Source organism: Sciurus vulgaris, assembly GCF_902686455.1.
Source record: "Sciurus vulgaris genome assembly, chromosome: 6".
Taxonomy (NCBI): domain Eukaryota; kingdom Metazoa; phylum Chordata; class Mammalia; order Rodentia; family Sciuridae; genus Sciurus; species Sciurus vulgaris.
Window position 1 is genome coordinate 71,445,934 of NC_136466.1, and position 23,789 is coordinate 71,469,722.

Here is a 23,789-nt window from a genome sequence, read left to right on the forward strand (position 1 = left end):
TTTATTCAACTGTGTATAATATACTGTTTATCATATATATTCATGCTCTCCCCTCCCCCAAATTTAACCATCGTTTTGTTGCATAAACTCTCATTCTCAACTCATTAATCAGCTTTCGTTTTACTATCTCATGTTGTTTTGTGGTTATAAGACAGCATGTTTAAAACTATCAAAACTAATAGTCTTTTATTACAATTTCCTTGAGTGTATATTCTCTCTTGGGGCTTTTTGTCTGCCTGCTAGCATTTTGACTACTTTTCTTAACACAGATTTGTTCTTAAGCTTTGTAATTTTCTTGAGAACATTCACTTTGTACAGGAGGTAGTTTGTTTTGTTTTTCATCCGCAAACATATTCCTTCTCCTTGGATGGTTTAAAAGTTGTCTTGGTCTGGCTCTTAGAATCCACTTCAGAAGTAGACCTTTCATTGGCATCTTAACGTTTTTTGGTCCATGGAGTTATTTCAATTCTGTTCCCTAAGTCAAAGAACGATGTCCTCCCAAGGTTTTAGTCACATTGTTGTCTTTGCTTCTTACCTCTGTAACAATAGCTTTGGGTAGTTGCTTGGGGCTTTTCTCCATCTTGGTTCACAGGTGAAAATTAAGTTCCCAGTTCCTTCCTTAATAAGTATACTAAGATATACTGGTCTGCTACATGTGAGATGTACACGGTTGAAAACCCAGCCCCTCCTGCCCAATTTTTAAGCCTTAATTCTCCTTGGGACTATAGCTTCAGATGTGGATCTTTGCTCCATTTCTAGTGGATGGAGATCTTTAATCTTGTTTATGAGCAAAGCTACATATTTTTAAATGTGTTTTTCTTCCATATTTTATTTATCATTTCTATATACCTGAGAGATTTCTATTACACAGATTAGAGAGGTTTCCAAACACATTAATACTAGCTTTACTTTCTTGACTGGTAGTCATTTGTACTTATATTTAAATAACCTTCTGATGGCTGAAAAGGACTTGTTCAATACACAAAACCCTAGAGAGAAGTTGTCCTTTAAAAACAAACGAAAAGCCAACAAACTGTATTATGAGTTTTGTGTATTTTAGATACTTTAGATGAAAAAAAAATTGACAATAATGTCCCAGTTTTGAGTAGTAAAATTTTATTTTATATTTTGTGATAAAATTTTAAAAAGAAATATGCATGTTATTCCTTAATAAAAAGTTAACATTAAAAAAGTAAGTGGACATACTTAAAGTTTATTAAAGTAAGATAGTTATCTGTCTGAAATATACTGATTAGTGGATAATTAGAGTTCATAAACTCCCTAAAAACTTATTCATGAAAAATATATTGCAATGTTCTGGTTCTGATGAATGAGCAGTATAAAAAAAAGGGTAGAACTTTTCCATGCTTGGCTTTAGATCGCAAAATTAAATTTTAAATTAAATTTATTTTCTAAAACTATAGCCTCAAGGCACCCAAGACATATATTAGGTATGTAACTATATCACACAGGCAGTGTCTTTTGCAGCTGAAGGGAGAACATTCTCTAAGGAGAATACCAGAATAATAGGAAAGGGGAGAGACTATTTTATGTCATGTATGTACCAGAGGATTCTAATGTTTTCTCATGGGGAGGTTTGTTCTTTCAATCCACCACTATATATTAACCACTAACTTTGTGATCTATTGTTATTGATCAGATTCAAATCCCTCAGGAAAACTAAGATGGCAAAAAGATTAAGAGGCACCACCCTAAGATTTGTATTTAGTTCAGTTTCTAAAAATTGCAAGTAACTAAGAGAAAAACTAAGTATTTATTTTGGATGGAGAAAGGATGATCAATTATAAAGATGAAAAAAGAACAGAAATCAACACTGATGCAGAATCATCTGTACAGACTGCAGCAGTGCCTCAAAGTGAGGAATATCAGAATCTCCTGGGATATCAGTTAAAATGAAGACTGCCCATATTAGATCTACTGAATCTGAACCTCTAAAAGCGGGGCCACAAACCTCATTTTTAAAAAACATCAAATAAAGTTTTAGGACTTACAGTGAGAAAGAGAAACAGATACAGAGAGAGTTCCAGAATATGAATGAATGATTTATAATCATATTTCCTTTAACAAATCCAGGGAGGAAGAACTGCATATAAAATAATACTTGGCTTTGCATTCATTTGATAGGAGCATGTAATATTAGACTGAGTCAAAATTCACTTTTAAAAACTTTTAAAAATATTTTGTGAAATAAAGTTACCTACTAAGTTCAAAATAGAATAACATCCTTTCATTCAATAAGCCAATAATGAAGATATACTCTGATTATGCATTCTAATTAAGAGTAGTTTGGGGGCTGGGGTTGTGGCTCAGTGGTAGAGCACTTGCCTAGCATATGTGAGGCACTGGGATTCTCAGCACCACATATAAATAAATGAATAAAATAGAAGTCTATAAACATCTAAAAAATAAAAAACTAAAAAACAGAGTAGTGTGGTACCAAGAAATTTGTTTTAGCCTGGCCTAAGTTATTTCTGATCCAATCACAGTTTATCCCTAATTTAAAAGTTAAGAACTACTCCTGAGTTTAAACAAATCTCTCTGGACTACAATGAATATTAAATTTGTTTGATTTTTTTAAACCAGAAGGCACAAATTTCACCTTTGAAAGAAATGCTTTTTTTTTTTTTTTTTTAATACAGGAATTGAACCCAGGAGCACTTAACCACTGAGTCACATCCCCAGTCCTTTTTATTTTTAATTTTGAGACAGGGTCACTAGATTGCTTATAGCCTCGCTAAGTTGCTGAAACTTGCGATCTTCCTGCCTTAGCCCCTCCCTAGCTGTTGGGATTAGGCATGAGTCATCACGCCTGTCAAGAAATACTTGTTATGATTAAGTATTCACCACCTTAAAAATCAATTTCAGAATGAGATAATTTTAAGAAAAAAATTTTAACTTTAGTTTAGAGAAATCAAGGCATGAACCACAGGAAATTTTTCACTAAACTAATTGTTTATTAGTTTCTTTGTTTATTTCAGGATTAGTAAAAATTCAATATATCGCCATTTATCAGTTTCAGATTTTTGATGAAGGAGTTAGTAAAGGACTTTATAACTGAGACTTTCTCTCTGGGGTATCCTAATTCTCCCAATGAGGAAAAATGCAAATTAACTACCTGAATAAGAAAATCTAATTTTGCTTAAGAATTTTAAAGAAATACTAAATAGGAAGTGTACTAGGAGTACAAACTACTGGTAGTACAAATCTTTTTATTGGGACTTCATAATCTTTTCTAATTGAAGAGAACTTTGTCACCCAACAGGTTCCTGAACTTCTTGGCTGGAATTCAGATATCCAAAGTCTTGGTTACCTACAGCATCTACTCTTTATATAGTAGCTTACAAGCATCAAAGGCCACCCTCACCTGATGCTTGGCCGGATCTATGCCCTCCAAAAAAGTCTTCATGTCCTCCTGCTTGTCCTGTGAAAGGAAAAAGAAGAACTCACGGAACTTATTCCAAAAATGAAAATCACATTTGGCCATGAAGACCTTGTGACTGGTAATTCAGGTGCTGGGCTTTGTTACCTCAGGATCTTCAACTAAACAGATCCTCGTCTGTAGAGACTATAATCTCATGAGCAGAGTATGATTTTTTAAAGGATAAGATAATGAGATTTTCTTCCAATGAAACTTCAATATAAACCATCTATATAAAACAGTAATTCTGTGGAATTATTTGCACTCATGCCTTTGTCAAAAATGCAACTAAAGGCACAAAAGCAAGAGTGACATTTAAAAATAACCAAGGAAAATAAAGAAATAAAAAAATTTGGAAATGCCAAAAGTGGGGGAAAACAGTAAGGAAAATACTATAAGATCACTAGTTAAGCTTTACCACCCCCATTATAGATGTACTTAGTATCTTGCCTTTAAACAATTAAAAAGAACCTTCAAAGAATTTGAGAGATGAAATATCTCCCTTTTCTCTAGCTCTCAACTCCTGACAGAAACTACCTAATAATGTGACATATAAAACTGAGGAAATGGTAGCAAGCTTCTCACTCATTGAATGGAATCAGTAAAGTCTTCAAATTAAGAAATGTGGCCAACCTTAAACAGAAGAATGGATAAAGAAAATGTGGTATATATGCACAATGGAATATTACTCAGCCATAAAAAAAAATGGCATTTGTTGGTAAATGGATGAATATCATGCTAGCAAAATAAATCAATCCCAAAACACCCAAAGGTTGAATGTTTTTTGATATGTGGATGCTAACTCACAGTAAGGAGTTGGGGCAGTGCTAGGGAAGAACAGTTACTTTAGATTAGGTAGAAGGGAATGAAAGGAGGGGAGGGGGTATGAGGGTAGGAAGTATAGAAGAATGAATCAGACATTATTACCCTGTGCACATATATGACTACACAACCGGTTGGATTCTACATCATGTACAACTAGAAGAATGAGAAATTATATTCCATTTATGTATGATGTATCATAGTGCATTCTACTGTCATGTATAACTAATTAGAACAAATTTTTTAAAATTAAAAGAAATGTGGCCTATAGAAGACTTTACCTCCAAATGACTTCAATCTCCTAAGTGATATATTTACCCTAAGGAATATATGCTCCTACAATATAGATTCAGTAAGAAACTATTCTACGACAATTACATGATTTGAAGACACTGACTCTCAAGGCTCACTTCCTCTCCCTGCCCATATTATTTTCAGTGAAAAGCAAGTCCCATTCAAACTAATAAGCACAGGGTATCCACAATGGAACTTATCAAGAATTCCCTACAAAAAGAGAAACTGAATAAAATTTTAGTTCAATATTCTCTTATGCTACCTAATAAGTTAAAGAGAACACGAACTCTTTAAACAAATAACTGAACAAAATAATAATATGAGAGGAGATTTAAAAATAAGTTGGAAGAGTAAGTTTTTAACTGAATAATGACAAAAATAACTGACAGATTATATTTATAACTAACTAAAATTCAATGTCAAAGGAAATCTTCCCACTTCTTCAATAATATTTAAGTAGGATAAAACAATGAGAGAAAAAACACTTAGGATGGAAAAGATAATGATTTAATATTATAATGCTAGATTATTCTTTATTGAAATAGATAGTAAATCAATTGTATAATTGAGAAATCAATATCTTTCATCTATTAAAATAACCTGCAGACTACTTTAGAATGCACTAAATCAGCCACCTATTCATTGTTAAATAATCCCTCAAAACAAAGTGTTCAGAGTAACTGATGATGCATAGCATATACAAAGAGTTTTAAGAGAATAATTTATGTAATATTTATCACCAATATTAGTAAAGAATTATACATTAAAAATTCATTTTCTTCAAGGATTTCAATTGCACTTGATGTATCCTTGGAGTAAAAAACCACAAGACCACCTAACCTATCTCCACAAGGGAGTTGAGTTAACATGTTCTTTAAAAATCATAAAATTAGATTTCCTCAGCCAGTTTATTAAAGATCATCGGGTTAAAAAACCCTCATTTAAAAAAGAAAAGAGAGAAAAGGATGAGGAATAAAAGCAGCTTAGCGATTTGCCCAGGGACACCTAAAAGAATCAAAGTAAGAATCCAAATTTTATATCTCTCAGCACTGGAAAAGGCACTTTCTACTACACTCTATTCTCTCCCTTCTAAATCCTATTAAATTTCATTTTATAGATGAGAACAGTGAGGCAAGTAAGTGTTTGATTATAGATCAGTAGTTTGATGGCAAGGATGAAAATTTAGGGCCCTCTTTTAATGTACACTGGCATTAATACTTTCTTTTTGTGTGTGTGTGGTGCTGGGATTAAACCCAGGGCCTTGTGCACGTGAGGCAAGCACTCTGCCAACTGAGCTATATCCCCCAGCCCCTTTCTAAACAACTAAACATAGCCTTTGTCATTCATAAGGCCTCTATTCAGGTACAAGTTACAGAATACCTTCCATAGACATTTCTTCCTTTTTAGTAGATGTACTTTTAGATAGCACTGTAGGCCTATAATGCTAAGTTGGATTACATAATCTCTTATATGAACTTAACTAGAATGTATTTACCTTCTCTAATATCTATGTTAGTTGTTTTCTATGAAAAATATTCCTTAAGTTCAGAACCTACTTATCATTATATCATGGTATACCTCTTTTAGAAACAGAAGATAGGTCAAAGAGCTAGGACAAGAAAGGAATACTTATTTAGCCAATTTGCATATTGTTTTTTCTCCCATTCCAACTTAGTTGTGTGGACAAATTCATGTGAAGTAAATTCTACAAATGACAAACATTTCTTCCATCTAACACGTATGAAAATTAACATGCCATGAAGAAAAAGACCCTATTATCCTCACAAATGGTTTAGAAAATACAAATACCAAATCAAAAAACCTCTAAGATGTTAGCCAATATAGTGTTGCCACCTACACGTGACTGTCCACTAGGGAATTTGGAAACTTTGACTTGATGCAGTTATCTTTCATTATTAAGAATCAGGACTATAACAATAAAATGGCTAGGCTTAGAAGCCTAGAAAACACTGATTTCAAAGCACAACAAAATTAAAGTAAGTAAGAAAAAAAAAAAGAGAGTAGTGCTTCACAATCCAAATTATATTGTTTTATGTTTTGGGTATTTTGTTTGTTTGTTTGGTACTGGGAATTGATTTCAGGGCCTTGTGCATGCAAGGCAAGCACTCTACCAACTGAGTTATATCCCCAGCCCCCCAAATTATATTGTTAAACAGTTAACTATACAAGTTATCCACCTTGAACTTGAGAATTAATCATGAAGAGGAGCTAAAGGACTATGGAAAAAGAAGTCAAGCCATATGTGCTTTGACTTTAGTAAGCTAAAAGGATGAAAATAGTAGGAGATATTAACATTCTGTTTTCTGTTCTAAAGACCAAAAGTTGAGGAAAACCGCCTGGATTGATACAGGATACCAAAGCAGTGGCTCAAAGACTCTGAGAACTGGTTAACTTCAGTTTCTAAAAGGTGTTTATTGGTTATTTCTGGTCAAATAGCTCAGATATAATTTTATAAAGACAGTAAGAAAAATCCCTTTCAGAGCAGCAAGACTGTGATTTTCAAATGCTTAAAAAAAATTTTTTTTAAAGAATCTGTGCACTACAGAATGCTAACATTTCAAATAAAATTTTCTTATAATGGGTTTCTACCATTTTATACCTGTAACACAACAAATACTAAAAATAAATCAAACCAAATAAACAGAGATGCTAAGCAGACAAAGAAAATGCATAAAGGACTAAACTTTAAATCAATATATAACAATGATTCCCACTAATGTAGTAACAAGAGATTCACATAGCAGAAGATATGGATTTGGTCATTTGTTTGAGGTTCTCCAAGTATGTATGAGGTAAACACTATGCTTATAGAATAATTAAAATGATTCTACATGCTGAAAAGGGAGAATATTAAAATAACTCTACAAATAATGACAACCTCTTATTTAATATTTTTATATTCAAAAAGAACATTTAAAGTGACCTATTTAAGAATACTAAACTAGTCCAAAAGTTTTAAAGAATGGGTTACAATTCAAATTTATGCACTTATTAATAAGACAGGCTATATGTCAATGAGCCAAAATACAATCTGTATTCTCTAAGTATAAAGATATTCAATGTTCTTCTGACTAGAAATTAAAAATATTTTTAGAACCAGGAAAAAAAATCGTTTCAAATATTTTGTCTTAATATTCTAACACAACTAGAACATGCACATATTTTAAAGATCTACTAAAAAAGGTCAAGTATGCCTTCAGTTCTGGCTGTAAATTATTTTAAAGCAATAATAAGAAAACTTCGAAACTTTTTTAAAAAAATATGTTTTAGTTGTAGATGGACCTTGATTTTTCATATATTTATATGTGGTGCTGAGAATCAAACCCAGTGCCTCACACATGCTAGGCAAGCTCTCTACCACGGAGCTACAAGCCCAGCCCTCAAGACTTCTGGTTAAAACTTCAGTTCTAAATGATGCCTATTATACATTTAGAATAAAGTCTGAAAACTTCTCACTTTCATCTCAGGAAATAACACTAAAAATCAAAATTGTTGCATTAAAATATTTTTAAATCATAATTAATATGCTAATGAATTCTGGTGTAGAATATATAAAAAAATAGGAACCAATCATTTATTTTTGCAGTTCAGGGCACCAACCCCAAAGCCTTGTGCGTGCTAGACAGGTGACTCTGCCACTGAGATAAACCCAGCCCCAAATGCTTCCTTGTTTAGACTAGATCTTTTTCTTTCCTCTGGTCACCTGTAAAGCTTAAAATTGTAAAACTCATTTACAGGTTTTAAATATCAAAATGATACTTCCTTATACTAAAGTACAATTTCTCATTTTTATTAACAGGAAAAGTTTAATGTTAAAAGTGAGATACAACTCCACAGACAGTAAAAACAATGAATAGGCAATATATTTTTGAAAGCCAAACTCAATTATAAAATAATGCAAAAGAAGAAAAAGGAAAAAAGCTATGCATATGAATTTGTTCAATCTAACAGCATTTATAAATAGTGAAAAACAAAAAGCAAGTCAAAAGTTCAATAATTAAGTGAATGATTATAGTTCATTAACCTGATGAAGAATACTTCATCAATACAATCATGCAAAAGTCATAAAATGCAGACTATATCGATATGGAAAAGCCTATGATAGAACACAGTGAAAAAAACAGAAAACAACTTTATTATTCTATAATTACCTGTCAATATGAATGCAAAAATAATTATAAAATAGAAAAATAAGCAATTAAGTTAGAACAGTAATACTACCTTTGTGCTTAATATTTAAGATGTGTATTTATCTGAGCCCCTTTTTATTTTTTTTTTTTTAGATATTTTTTAGTTGTAGAGGGACACGATACCTTCATTTTATTTGCTTATTTTTATGTGGTTCTAAGGATCAAATCCAGAACCTTACACATGAGGCACAAGTGCTCCACCACTGAGCTACAGCTCCAAGTCCCCTTTTTCGATACTGTATTTTGAATTTAAATAAATATGGTAAATTCAAATAGTTATATCTATTCAGTTAATGTAAGTTTTCTAAAAAGCCAAATCATAAACACTAAGACCTGAAGATTAAAAGACAAAAAATAAAACATTTAAAAATATTTCATAACAGATTTTTAAGTCAGAGTAAAAGTTGCTGTATATTAAAGCACATTTAACAGACAGTTGTTCTTTTTCCTATTTAATATATTTGGAACTCTCAATAAACAGGTTAATACAATGATTCTGTTACAGAAAAATGGAAGAAGAGAGAATCTAGATAATAATTCAGAGGATGAAAGTAGTAAACTTTGGCTGTAGTATCTAAACTTTATGCTCCATCCTATCTATTTCAAATGACAAAATACTTTAATTCCTCATTTCTATAGATGACCCAAAGCAACTCTAAAAAAAGGTAAAAAGACAGAAGCCAGAAGATTCAGATCTACTCTTTGTGTTTTTTTTGGCTGGGGTGGGAGGTGACCCAGGGACTGAACTCGGGCACTCAATCACTGAGCCATATCCCTAGACCTATTTTGTATTTTATTTAGAGACAGAGTCTCGCTAAGTTGCATAGTGCCTCACCCTTGCTAAGGCTGGCTTTGAACTAGCAATCCTCTTGTCTAAGACCTCCTGAATCACTGGGATTACAGGTGTGCACCACCATGCCTGGCTATTCTTTTATACTTCTCATACCAAAAAAGTACTACCTCAGAAATTTTACCGATAGCCCAGATATTGATTAACAAGAGTAAATGATACTTTTATCATTGTAATACATAGTATTAGCACAACTGATAATAGCATAATCACATTATACATTTATTTTAGTCAATTATTTTCCAACAATATTCTCAGGTAACTATGTGATGTTTATTATAGGATATGATTAAAAAAAAACACAGTTTGTTGTTCTGTCTTGCAGTTCTGTTTGTTTTTGAATAACTAAAACTACTAAAGTTAATTTTCCATATTTTATAGCTGTGTACGTGTCATGCAGTTTTTTTTTTTGAGGTGGTGGTGGGCGAGAAGGGTACTCGGGATTGAACCCAGGGGCACCCAACCACTGAACCACATCCTCAGCTCTTTTTTTGTATTTTATTTGGAGACAGGGTCTCACTGAGTTGCTTAAGGGCTTAAGTTTTTTTTAAGAAATATATAAGAATTCTGGGAGGAAATTCTTAAAACACCCTCACAAAATAAGTCAAAGCACAGATTTCAGCAAGAAACATGAACCTTATAAGTATTACAATTACTGACTGTATTATTTACAATTTTCTGCAGTTCTAAGGATTATTACATATCTGAACTTTCCATCTAATTTTAAACTTTTAAAGGCTAAACAGAAAATACTAGACCAGTGAAATGGAATGTTTTAATAATGTTAGAAGGATAGTGGACAAAATACCTTTGCTTTTAAATGTCTAATCAGAGAAACAAATCACCTGAAGTGATTTGACATGTTATTCTATTTTGTGAACATATCATTGAATTTATGACATGTCTAATAAAGGGCAGTTTAAAAAGTACAGAAACATCAAGTGGGAAGCAGGATATAAGAAGGAACTACAGTTTTACCTAAGAAAAGAAACAGTACAGCCTATTAAACACTTTAAATGTATTTTCAAATACATTTAATACATGCAATAATTATAAGTAACCAAGTTTTTTAAAAAGTTATTTTATTTTATTTATTATATATTTTTTAGTTGTAGGTGGACACAATACCTTTATTTTATTATTATGTGGTGCTGTGGGCCTCACAAATGCTAGGCAAGTGCGCTACCACTGAGCCACAACCCCGCCCCTATAAGTTACTTTATACAAAATATACAACTATTGATATTTACTAGTGTTTTCTAACTATTAAACATAAATATTAAGATTCATGCAAAAATATTTGAAATTAAAAATATCTTACTAAATCAGCTCCTGCTTGAAGTAAAACATCTGCAACGTCTGTATGTCCATTTTCACAAGCATAAGTTAGGGCTGTGTCTCCTGTTGCTGTTGTAGCATGCACATTAGCACCTAGCGAACAAAAATCATGCATTTATTTTGTGAACTACAAAATTAGTTCAATTTTACAATCTGGTGAAACTGCAGAATTCAAAATGTGAAAACATTATTATTTTACCCACACAGAAAAGAATGAAATCAAATGATTTTAAAACTCAGAAATTTGCCTATATACCCATCCCTAACAAGATATACTTGAAAAGCTAGGAATGTAGATTAGTGATGGAGTGCTTGCCTATATACATGAGGTTCTGGGTTCAATTACCAGCACCACAAATTAAAAACAGAAAAAAAGGAAGGAAGGAAGGAAGGAAGGAAGGAAGGAAGGAAGGAAGGAAGGAAGGAAGGGAGGGAGGGAGGGAGGGAGGGAGGGAGGGAGGGAGGGAGGGAGGGAGGGGAGGGAGGGAGGGAGGGAGGAAGGAAGAAGACATACCCTAAGAAATAAAAGAGCTGCAAAAATAAAGAAACCATTTTTGGAAATCATAGTGGCAGTGTTGCTTTGTATTCTAAGATAATTCTATAGATATCATAGTAAAATAATAGTAAAAAATAGTAAATAAGTGGTAAAACCCCAATTTTTGGCATAGTTAAGAAAAAACAGTGCCAGTCATGGAGATGCACTCCTAGAATCCCAGCAATGAGGGAGGTGGAAGCAGGAGGCTTTCAAGTTCACATTTAAGCCTTAGCAACTTAGGCAAGACCCTGTCTCAAAATATAATATTAAGAAATAGGGCTGGGAATATGGATCAGTTTCTTTCTTTCTCTCTGTTTTTCTCTCTCTCTCTCTCTTTCCCTCTCTCCCTCCTTCCTTTCTTTCATACCAGGTAGTAAACCCAGGCATGCATCTGAGCCACATCACCAGCCCTTTTTTATATTTTATAAGAGACAGGGTCTCACTGAGTAGGTTAGGGCCTCGCCAAGTTGCTGAGGCTGGGTTTGAACTCTTGATCCTCTTGCCTCAGTCTCCTGAGTTGCTAGGATTATAGATGTGCCCAGTTCTTTCTTTCTTTCTTTTGGTACCAGGGACTAAATTCAGAGGCACTTAACCACTGAGCCACATCCCCAGCCCTTTTCTATTTATTTTGAGACAGGGTCTCACTAAATTGCTGAGGCCAGCTTTGAATTTGTAATCCTCCTGCCTCTGCCTCCTGAGCCACTGCCAGATAAAATATGGCTCAGTGAGAGCGCTAACCTAGCATGATTGAGGCCCTGGGTTTAACCCCAAGTACCACAAAAACAAAACAAACAAAAAACCATAAAGAGAATATACAGATATAACTGTTGAGGTTAAATAAAAACCCTGTGATTCTGAACTGGAAGTTTTGATATAAAATATTTATTTATTTAATTTGGTGCTGAGGATGGAACTCAGGGGTGCTCCAACACTAAGCCATATTCCCAGTCCTTTAGTTTTTCATTTTGAGATAGCGTCTCACTAAATTGATGAAGCTGTTCTCAAACTTGTAATCTCCTGTTCAGCCTCCTGAGTCACTGGGATTACAGGCATGCACCACCATGCCTGGCTCACAACATATTTTCTATCTATAAGAAAAATAACATTTCCTATCTCTGACCAATTGAAAAAGCCTAGGGACAATGATAAATCAAGCAGAATGAGCATTTCAAGCTTTGATTATGGTCTCTAGGTACCATTTTCACTAAATAAAATCAGAGCGGGAACTGTACTAGATGAGCCTGGAACACCTTGCCACATTAGAAAGTAAGAAAACTATCAGAGACTCTAATGAGGTTATACAAAAAAGATTTAGAGGCTAAACTTATTGATAAATGATATTCAAATCATTCCATTTTTTGACAGTTTTTGTATCAAAAAAGAATGGTAACTGTGGTGGAATAAAAGCCAACAAAAAGCCAACATATATGTTTAAATCTAAAAGTTCAAAATGATGTTCAAATAAAAATATAATAGAATTTAGAATATCACCACTTTGCAATCCTAATGTATTAAGAAATCTAAGCAATGGTGATCAATGGCTACTAATATCACAAAGAGAGACAACTGACATTTTTTCCCTCCTGAAAAAAACTACATAAATGCCACCTGTGAAGTCTTCCCTTAAAAAAGAAAAAAAAAAAAAAAATTCAAACCTAAATATAACAAAGTATCTAAATTTAACTATAAATTCATGAAAACCCAAGGGATAGAAAAACAAAATCATGGAAATATAATGAGCAAAATCCACTTTGGGAAGCCTGAAGGATAAATATCCTACTTCTTCCAACAAAACATTACAAGGAAAAAGAAAAGAAAAATGAAAGGGAGCCTACAGATTAAGAGAGACTTAGGAGGTAAATTTATTTATAGTGTCTGTGTGAATCTTTTTTTTTAAATTGTAAACAAATAGGGTAACAACTTGTTTCTCTGGTTGTACATGAAGTAGAGACGTACCACTTGTGTAATCATACATTTACATAGAGTAATAATGTTTGATTCATTCTGTTATTTTTCCTTCCCCCCACCTCTCCCATCCTTCTTTTCCCTCTATAAAGTCCTTCCTTCCTCCATTCTTGCCTCCCTCCCACCCTCTTTTGTTTTTTACAGTTCTGGGGATCAAACCTAGGGCCTCACTCATGCTAGGCAAGTGTGCTACCACTAAGCTACATTTCAGCCTGTGTGAATCTTATTTGATACCTGATTAAATAATCATTAAACATATACATAGACATGTACAAACTATCACAGAAATATGAAAAGTGCTTAGATATCTGCTAAGAAAATACTAAAAATTTTAGGTAGGAAAATGGTATTATGGCTATGTTTTAAAATTATCTTTTACAGAAACACATTTTATTGATAATTTAACAAAAATAAATTTTTAAATATACTCAAATTATAAAAAGTAAACAATGTTTATTCTTAAATAAAAACAAATGGGGGTGCTGGGCACAGTGGCACATGCCTCTAATCCCAGCAACTGGGAGGCTAAGGCAGAAGAATTCCAAATTCAAGGTGAAGTCTCAGTAACTTAGCAAGATTCTGTCACAAAACAAAAATTAAAAGGGGTTGGGAGACTGCGGATGTAACTCAGTGGTACAGCACTTGCCTAGAACATACAAGCCTTGGGTTGATTAATTAATTAAAAAGGGATAGGGATATAGCTCTGACATAAAAGCACCCCTGGTTTTAATCCCCAGTACAAAAAATAAATAATATAGAAGGTGTAGAAATAAAATAAGATTGGTCATGAATTAAAATTAAACATTCAACCACTTAAAACTGGGTGATGGGTTCTTAGAGTTCATTATACTATATTCTCTATATATTTGAAAAATACCATAAACCTTTTTTGTTAAAAAGGTTTAAAGTTCCTTTTAATTGTATAGGCAATGCATTAAAAACCTACTGCACTTTTCTTTAGTGTTACACTATAAGAAGAACTTCATGTAAATAAATCACACTCACATCTGGGAAAACAAATTTTAGGTAGTGATCATATAAAAAAGTGATTCTAACTCCTGAGATAATTCTGGCAACTACATACTTCTAATCAGCAAAATCAGCTACATATGAGAATCAATGGTGATACAGTAGAAAAAATAATGCTCTAAGTTTAAATATTGGCTCTATCACTATTAGCCTGGTTACCTTAGAGAAGTTATATGACATAAATGTGCATCACAAGATGCACTGTGATCTACAAGAATATGTTCAATATGTCTTACTACACAGGGACTGGTAGCAATTAAGAGAGATAACATAAGAGCTGAGCAGAATGCCTGGTATTCAATATTTCTTTTTGTTATTGTTGTTGTTGTTGTTGTTACTGCAGCAGTTCTGGGGATTGAACCCAGGGCACTCTGTGTATGAGCTACACCCCCAGCCCTTTTCTAAACTTTAAATTTTGAGATAAGGTCTCACTAACTTGCCCAAGCTGTCCTCAAACTCACAATCCTCCTGCCTTAGTCTCCCAACTCACTGGAATTAAAGTCATGTGTCACCAAACCCGGCTATATTAATTTCTTAATAAACATTTATTCCTTCTTTTAAAAACATTTTAGAACAGTATGCTTTAGCTTAAGTGAGGGATGTGGGAGGAATGCAGAAAGGTAAACACTGGTAGAGAAATACTCTTGAACAGAACACAGTTACAGAAAATGATGGAGGAATAATGACTAAATAATACATGTATGAATTAGAGTGAATAATAATACAGGTATCTGAGTCAGGAAAAAGTTCAGTTTTATAGTTGGTTTGTCCAAACCATAAATCATCCAAACCATTAACAATCTGGTTTAAGAATTACTTCAATAATTGAAAAGAAATTTTGAGACTGGGCTATATTTAAACTAATGTTAACAAGAAAAGTTTAAAAAGTGAAGAGAGTTTTGCTAAATATTTTACTTTACAGATGCATTTCTTTATATATCAAGTTTTAAACAATATATCAAACATGCTAAAATGGAAAATTCTGTATTATTTCCAAGAGAAGTATAAAAGCTTACATCTATCTGGATCAATTTTCTAGCATATCCTACAAAAATTTCTTTGTGGTGAGAACATTTTGAAATATAGACTGCATTACTGTTAACTATAGTTACCATGTAATCTAATAGATCACTAAAAATTATTCCTCCTAACTTGTTCCCTTTGACCAAGGTCTCCATTTTCCTATCCACCTTTTAATCCCCCAAACCCACCGCCAGACTCTGGTAATTACTATTATACAGCTGAACTCAAAGAAATAGAGGACTGTGAGTTCAACTGTTTATATTCTACATATAAGTGAATTATTATTTATATGTCTTTTTTGTGGCACAGGCATTTTTAAAACCACATACCGGCAGCCAGCAAATATTTAACCAGTTCCAGGTGTCCCTCCTGAGAAGCCTCCATCAGAGGTGTGGAGCAGCCAAGTTCTATATCTGCCCCTGCCTTAATGAGAAAATCTGCAACTTCAGAAAATCCTCCACAGCAGGCCAAGGTAAGAGCAGTTTCCTGGGTTTCTTCTGTTTGGGCATTTATATTTGCTCCTAAGAAAACATAAAAATAGATAAGATTAAATGCAATAGAACTGATAAAAATATTACTCAGTTGCAATAATCAACTTTATGAACTCTCGTCTTCTCTGCTTTGTGGTTCTTTCCAGGATGCTGAGAATTTATTATCAATGGAAAAAAACAATAGTCTAGTCGTAGTAAACTTTACTGATACAAAACTCTTTTTTTGTGGAAAAAGGGGAGGGTACTAGGGATTTAGACCAGGAGCACTTCACCACTGAGATACACACACCAACCCTTTTACTTTGAGACAGAGTCTCGCTAAGTTGCTGAGGTTGGCCCCAAATTTGTAATCCTCCTGGGATTACAGGTTTGTACCACCTTGCCCAGTATACATATATTTTTAAAGACCCAGTCTTAGCCGGGTGTGGTGGTCCACACCTGTAATACCAGAAGCTCAGGAGGCTGAGGCAGGAGGATCGTGAGTTCAAAGCCAGCCTTAGCAACTTAGCGAGGTGCTAAGCAACTCAGTGAGACCCTGACTCTAAAAAAAATTCAAAAAAGGACTGGGGATGTGGCTCAATGGCTGAACCCCGAGTTCAATCCCCATTTCCCCCACCCAAAAAAAAAAATAATAATAATACCCAGTCTTCCTGTGTTTCCCAGGCTGGTCTCAAACTCAGTGGGCTCAAACAGTCCTTTCACCTCAGCCTCTCTAGTAGCCAGGACCATAGGCATGTATCACCATTCCCAGTTTTAAATTCTTTTTTAAGCAATACAACTGCTTTACCTTGTGCTAAGAGTAGTGCCACCATCTCTTCATGTCCTTCCCGAGCAGCTTCCATTAAAGGAGTGTATCCTTCATCATTAACTTCTTCAAGATTTGCTCCCCTTTCAATAAGTAGAGCTGCCAATTCAACATGACCTCCGCAGGCTGCTAATGTCAATGGAGACTCGAATGAATCTGCAGGCATGTTCACTTGAGCACCGCTATCCAAAAGCAAACGTGCCACCTCTACATGGCCATCCTGCAGATTTTCAGGGTAAAACAAGAAATTTTTTTTTATTTTGAGTTTTTTTTAAGTGGGAAAAGAGAAGCAACAGAATGAAGACAGAAAGGAAGATGAGAAGAATTAGCTTAGATAGCCTATCACCTAAGCCTTATGAAAAGTTCATTAATATATTTTAAAATAATTTTTAAATTATTTTACCTTAAATTTTGAGTCAGCCAAAATTGTTTCTAGAAGAAATCAGACTTGGGAACATACAATCACAATCCTAAATATTTTTAATTTCCACATTTTTTGAAGCTTAAGAAACTGTTAAATCCATAGTTAACAGAACCTCAAAATAATTATTTATACAACTGCCAGGTCAAATATTGCTGACCCTCAAACGCAAAGGGTGTCGTGTTCACTTGTTGTGACTTCATTAGATCTATTTTAGAAACAAAGGCTTGGCAAAAAAATAACACAACAAACTCAGTAAAGTTATTATATCACTGGGGATTATGTCACTTTGATAAGCTACTGTGGATTGATTCTATCTCATATTTTCCTTATCACAATAGCTTGTTGCAATGAGGCAAAGAATTTTACAAAGATATAAAAATATCTTATTTGTAAATGATTTTAGCATGAATCTATCTGTATAGATTGTAAGGCAATTAACAGTAAAACAGTCTCAAGGAAGGCATACATTCTGTCTCTTTATCACCATAAATATCCTTCTTCAACAAATTTCAAAATCTATTTCCTTCCTTCCTTCCTTCCTTCCTTCCTTCCTTCCTTCCTTCCTTCCTTCCTTCCTTCCTTCCCTCCCTCCCTCCCTCCCTCCCTTCCTTCCTTCCCCCCCCCCCCACCTTTTGTGTTGGGGATTGAATCCAGGGACTGTGTATACTAAGACTGCACTTTATCACTCAGTTATCCCCTCAGTCTTGAGTTTTAAATTTTTTACTTTAAAATTTATGTAGGATTTAATGCTTCTTGTGAGACTATAAAGTTAGATGCTGTGTTGTTCTCTATTTTAAAAATAACCAGAATATTACTAATAAAAAGCACATGCTAGGGCTGGGATGTAGTTCAGTGGTAGAGCATTTGCCTACCATGTGCGAGACACTGGGTTCAAGTCTTAGCACAGCTAAGTATGAATAAACTAAAAATTAAATGACCATCAACAACTAAAAACATTTTTTTTAATTAAAAAAGAAAAGCACATGCTGAGTACAAAAATAATATTTTACAAGGCTGAGCAGCTCTTGTATTATAGAACTAATTAAAGAAACCTTAATTAAATGATTAATTTCAGTATTTATCAAGTGTTTCATTATATATTAATTAAATGACTAGCCCAACTTAAACCAGTTTTGAGGCAATACCAAAAACAGATGTCTTCACATTAAAATTTTAGCTTTACTAATACTTTAAATGTATGTAAAATAAAGTAATTTTAATCAAATTATTATCTCATATAGTGAGTTTTCTGATATTTGAAACACATTTTAGGGGCTGGGATTGTGGCTCAGTGATAAATACTTGCTTAGCACATGTGAGGATCTGGGTTTGATCCTCAGCACCACATAAAAAAATAAATATATAATATATGGGTATTGTGTCCATCTACAACAAAAAAAAATAATAAAAAAAAGAAAGAAATACATTTTGAATTGAAAAGGAAATAAGGATTTATAAGTGCCTACACATCAGGAAATTGCTATGGTACCCAGACCCTCTAGGTTCTCAATAAGTTGTTTTACTTGAATTTACATGTATTTTGAAGACTCTTCTGTTCACATATCTTGGGTTCATACATAAGAGAAAAATTGTACTAGGTACTCTCTGATATTAATGAACAATATTATTTCTGTCAAAGAAAAAAATTAAAAATTAATAAATAAAGAAAAAGAACAACTCAATCTTAGAGGCCTAATATCAGCATTAAAAGTTGTTCTTGGGCTGGGGTTGTAGCTCAGTGGTAGAGTGCTTGCCTAGCATGTGGGAAGCCCTGGATTTGATCCTTAGCACCGCATAAAAGAAATAAAATACAGGTATTGTGTCCATCTACAATTTAAAAAATTAATTTAAAAGTTATTCTTTTTTAAAATTCTAAGACTTTTGTCTTAGTCATGAAAAAGTGGAATTGGACTTACTGTCCCATAAAGAACAATTTTAAAAGCAGGGGGGAAGCCAGATACTATTGCCCATACCTACAATCCCAGAGACCTGGGAAGCTAAGGCACAAGGATCGCAAGTTCAAGTCCAGCCTCAGCAACTTAGTGAGACCCTGTCCCAAAATTAAAAAAAAATTTTTAAAGGATTGGGATTGTGGCTCAGTGGTAAAGCATGCCTGGGTACTGGTTTTGCCAGTACCAAAAAAACGGGGGAGAGATACAGTAGCTAGGTGCATATAAGCATATGTGTGCAAGCATGTGCACAGGTGTTTAACAGCAACTGTTCAGAGAAACTGGATAGCAATCAAGCTAGGGCTATGAAAAAAAGGAGCACGTGAGATGAAGCCTACGTTCATTCCAGCTTTTTCCCAGTGTATATTCCAAACTGACCAAGGGAAATAAAGCCTAAACAGAATGAAAATTTGGGTAAAAGGAATAAAGATCAGGCAACTACGATAGTTAGGACTTGGAAAATGGAGGCAGGGTACTAGAGAAAAAGAAAACAGAGGACTCCCAAAAATTTATATAAAATTCTCTTCACAGGCTGAGGGTATAACTCAATAGTTAGAGCACTTGCCCAGCATATGCAAAGTCCCTGGTTCAATACACAGCACCATGTACTTATACACAACACACATACACAAGTTCTTTATATACTTGGGCAACTCCTGGGTTGAGCTGGCCAAAGATGAGACTTCAGGATGCCTAGCAGAAAACAGCTGCTGAAAGCCTGGAGACTTTGGGAGTTTCGGCTCAATCAAAATGGAGCCACTGTGGTAAATATCCCGACTTTCAGTTGAGATGGTAAGTCATTCCCAAGAACTAGGCATTATACTGTATAAGTAAGGTAAAATCAAGCCTCATCAGGATCAAAGTGATCCACTGACAACTTAACTGGCTGCTAGAACAAATTTTATCAATATTAAAAGGAGGACAGTATAATCCAGAGCCTCTAAAAGGTATCACCCACAATGTATGGCTTACAATAAAAAAAATACCAGATAAATTAAGAGACCAGAAAAAAGTGACTTATAATCCAGATATAAAATAACCAATAAAAGCAAATCCCAGGAATCAACCAAATATAGGAGTCAGCAGAAAAAGATCCTAAAACCACTATTAATGATATGTTAAAATAAAAGAAATAAATGGAGAAAAAGGATGAAAAAATAAATTTCGACACAGAAAACACCATATCAATAATTATATTAAATGTAAATGGGTTAAATAATCCAATTAAAAACAGTTTGACAAAGCGGATTATAAAACATGATCCAAATACATGCAACCCATAAGACATTTACACTTCAAAATATGACATAGGCAGGTTGAAAGAATAAAACATTTATAGACAAGCATTGTCAAAGTAGAACAGTAATAGTTATATTAATATTAAACAAGACACCTTAGAGCAATGAAAATAACCAGAAACAAAGACTTTCTACAATAACAAAAAGGTCAGGGCTGGGGAGATAGCTCAGTTGGTAAAGTGCTTGTCTCATAAGCACAGGGCCCTGGGTTCGATCCCCAGCACCGCAAAAAAAAAAGGTCAGTAGCAAGACACAATAGCACACACCTATAATCCAGTGGCTTGGGAGGCTGAGGTAGGAGGATTGAGAGTTCAAAGGCAGCCTCAGCAAAAGCAAGGGGCTAAGCAACTCAGTGAGACCCTGCCTCTAAAAAAAAAAAAAAAAAACCAACATAGGGCTAGGGATGTGGGGCTCAGGGGTTGAGTGCCCCTGAGTTCAATCTCTGGCCTCCGCCCCCCACCCCCCAAAAAAAGTCAATACCACCTCCACAACAGACATAGTACTTCTAAAAGTTTGTGTATGCACTAAATGACAAAATTCTAAAATGTGAAATGTGATAAAAATGTCAAGACACTGAAGAAGAAACAGACAAAACCACAAGTATAGCCGAAGATTTCAATCTCTCTCTCAACAATTATTAGAACAACTAGAAGGAAAATCAGAAAGGATAAATTAGTAGTTTACCATCAATCAACAGATCTAATTGTCAAAGTATACTCTGCCCAACAACAGAAAACTCATTCTTTTCAAATGCCACCAAGTAGATAACCATCTCCCAGTCATGAAATAAGCCTTAATATTTTGAAGAACTGAAATCATATAAAGTGTATTATCTTTCTTTGCACAAAGTGATAACAATGGAATCAAACTAGAAATCATTAACAGAAAGCTAACAGGAAAATCTTCAAACATTTGGAAACTAATCAAAATAATCCATGAGTCAAAGAGGAAGTCTCAAGTGAAATTAAAAAAGAAAAAAAAAAAAAAGATTGAAAGTGAAAATACAACATATCAAATTTTGTAGGACGACGCAGTTTACTCTTGAGAAGTAAATTTACAACATTTAAGCATCAGATTAGAAAAGGAAATAACTCAAATCAATAATCTAAGGTCCCGTCTCAAAAGATAGAAAAGGAATAGCAAAATAAACTCAAAGAAAGAAGAAGAAATAATATAGAGTGGAATTAAATGAAACAAGAGTATAGAAAAATAAAGAAACAATTGTAAAACCCAAAGTTGATAAACCTTAAAAGTTAGACTGACAAAAAAAAGAAGATTCAAAATTACTAAAACCATAAATGAAAAAAAAAGAACATTAATACAGAAATAAAAGGTATTATAAAAAAATACTATGAACTATATGCCAAAATATTTCATAACCTGGATGAAAAGGACAAATTCCTAGAAATATAAACTAGCAAAACTGACTTAAGAAAAAATACAAAACCTGAATAGACCAATGAAAAAGACATTAATAATCAAAATCCTGCCTTCTAGAGATTTTATTTCTAGACATATACCAAATAGAAACTATCACTATTGTCAATCAAAAGACATACAAGAAAATTCACAGCAGCTTTAATCTTAATAGTCAAATGTCCATCATAGCAGACAGAAAAAAAATAATGGTATACTCATGCAGTGGAATACTAAACAAAAATGAAAAAGCAAACTATAGTGAAATGGAGCAAAATTAGACACAAAAGAATACTTATTGTATTATATCATTTATATAAGCTTCAAAAACAGGAAAACTAGTTTATGATGACAGAAGATACAAAAGTGGTAACTCTTAAAGAGGGGCATAAGTGAGTCTTCTGGAATGCTACATCTTAATCTGATTGTTACAAGGGTATATAAATATATCAAGTCATATACAAGATTTGGCAGTATACTGTATATAAGTTATACCTAACTTAAACATATTATAGTATATTCATCATTTCTAAGAGTTTGAGAAAGTACTTTCTAAACCTAAATTCCTGGTTTATTCTGCAATCAGAATCATTAAAGTGAATATATTAAATCTTCCAATTGCTAATAATCTATTGTACAGATTATTAATTCAGTTTTTTTCTCCCACACTGTTCTCTACTAATTACCTTGAAATCTCTATCTTTGGTAGAATAGGATACAGGGCTCTATTTGGAAATACAGCAATACAGATGTGGCTTGGGAACTTTTTAGATTAAGAAAAATAACAAAATTTCTTAGGAGTTGTGCAAAGATGCCTGCAAATTCTTTTGTCACACCACCGTATCAAGCAATGAACTTTATGCCCATCTCCCTTGCTTGCATCTGTGCTGCCCCATGAATACGCTGGTGGAAATGATTCTGGGCCAGTTTTCTGCCTCTTGAAATGCAAATCCTCAGAATTCAGCTTTTGGTAAGGAAGTCCAAGAAAGTCACATGGAAAGACTACTCATGGCAAGAGAGGTCTCAGCCTTTCAGCTAACCCCATCAAGGTGCCAGACAAATGAGTTATGTCATCTTAGAAATTCCACTCAGGGGTTGGGGATATAGCTCAGTTGGTAGAGTGCTTGCTTTGCAAGCACAAGGCCCTGGGTTCAATTCCCAGCACCACAAAAAAAAAAAAAAAAAAAAAAAAAGAAATTCCACTCAGTTACTATCTGATGGCAGCTACATGAGAAACTCTCCCCTATTGAGAGAGATCAACAGAACTACTCAATCAACCCAGAAATATGGGAGATTAATAAGTGCCTGCTATATTAACACATTATATTTTGAGTGCTTTTTCACAGCAACAGTCAACAAATTAAGAATTAACAAAATTAATTAAAGTTTACTTAAACATATCTAAAACTTTCCAAAGTCATTTTCTCACCATTAAGGCTGCCTTCAAACTTCTTAGAATGCTTTGAATGCCTCTGATGTACTCTTTATAGACATATATGTATATAATATCTATGTACTTAGAGAAGAGGAAAAATGGTTTCTGGATTGGCAGAATTAAAGTGATTATTCTCTTTGACAAAATGTTTGGATTAAAAATATAATTCCATATTTTTATCCTCAAAAGAAACAATTAAGGGTTTTAGGTTATATGGACTATCCAGAGTACACGCTCTTAAAATATTAGAATATTTTGAGGCCAGTCTGCTTTATAAGGTTTTAATATGAAGCTATAAAAACATTAGAAATATGTCTACTCTCTCCAAAATTAGTTTTATCAATATCTCTAAAGTCAAATACATTACTTCAGGATTACATATTACTGTCTTCTTCCAAAAACACAGATATTCAAGCATTAACTGTGTTTAACTGAGAATTAGATTAAGAAATTATACAAACCAAA

The 23,789-nt window shown here is 33.6% G+C and overlaps 1 protein-coding gene across 9 annotated transcripts in view; it reads right to left on the reverse strand.

Annotated features, from left to right (window-relative positions):
* The window catches only part of LOC306663564 (ankyrin repeat and KH domain-containing protein 1), a 128,326-nt gene that overhangs the window by 55,356 nt on the left and 49,181 nt on the right, over window positions 1–23,789 (reverse strand). For 5 of the 9 annotated variants that reach the window (XM_079143926.1, XM_079143931.1, XM_079143927.1 and 2 more), the window contains exons 8-11: window positions 16,785–17,022; window positions 15,836–16,027; window positions 10,938–11,047; window positions 3,386–3,442 (exon numbers count right to left, since the gene is read on the reverse strand). In XM_079143926.1, the coding sequence (XP_079000052.1) occupies window positions 3,386–3,442; window positions 10,938–11,047; window positions 15,836–16,027; window positions 16,785–17,022 (597 nt within the window). Of the gene's footprint in view, window positions 1–3,353; window positions 3,443–10,937; window positions 11,048–15,835; window positions 16,028–16,784; window positions 17,023–23,789 lie in introns of those variants that run through there. The other 4 variants (XM_079143928.1, XM_079143930.1, XM_079143932.1 and 1 more) reach the window with 2 other exon arrangements.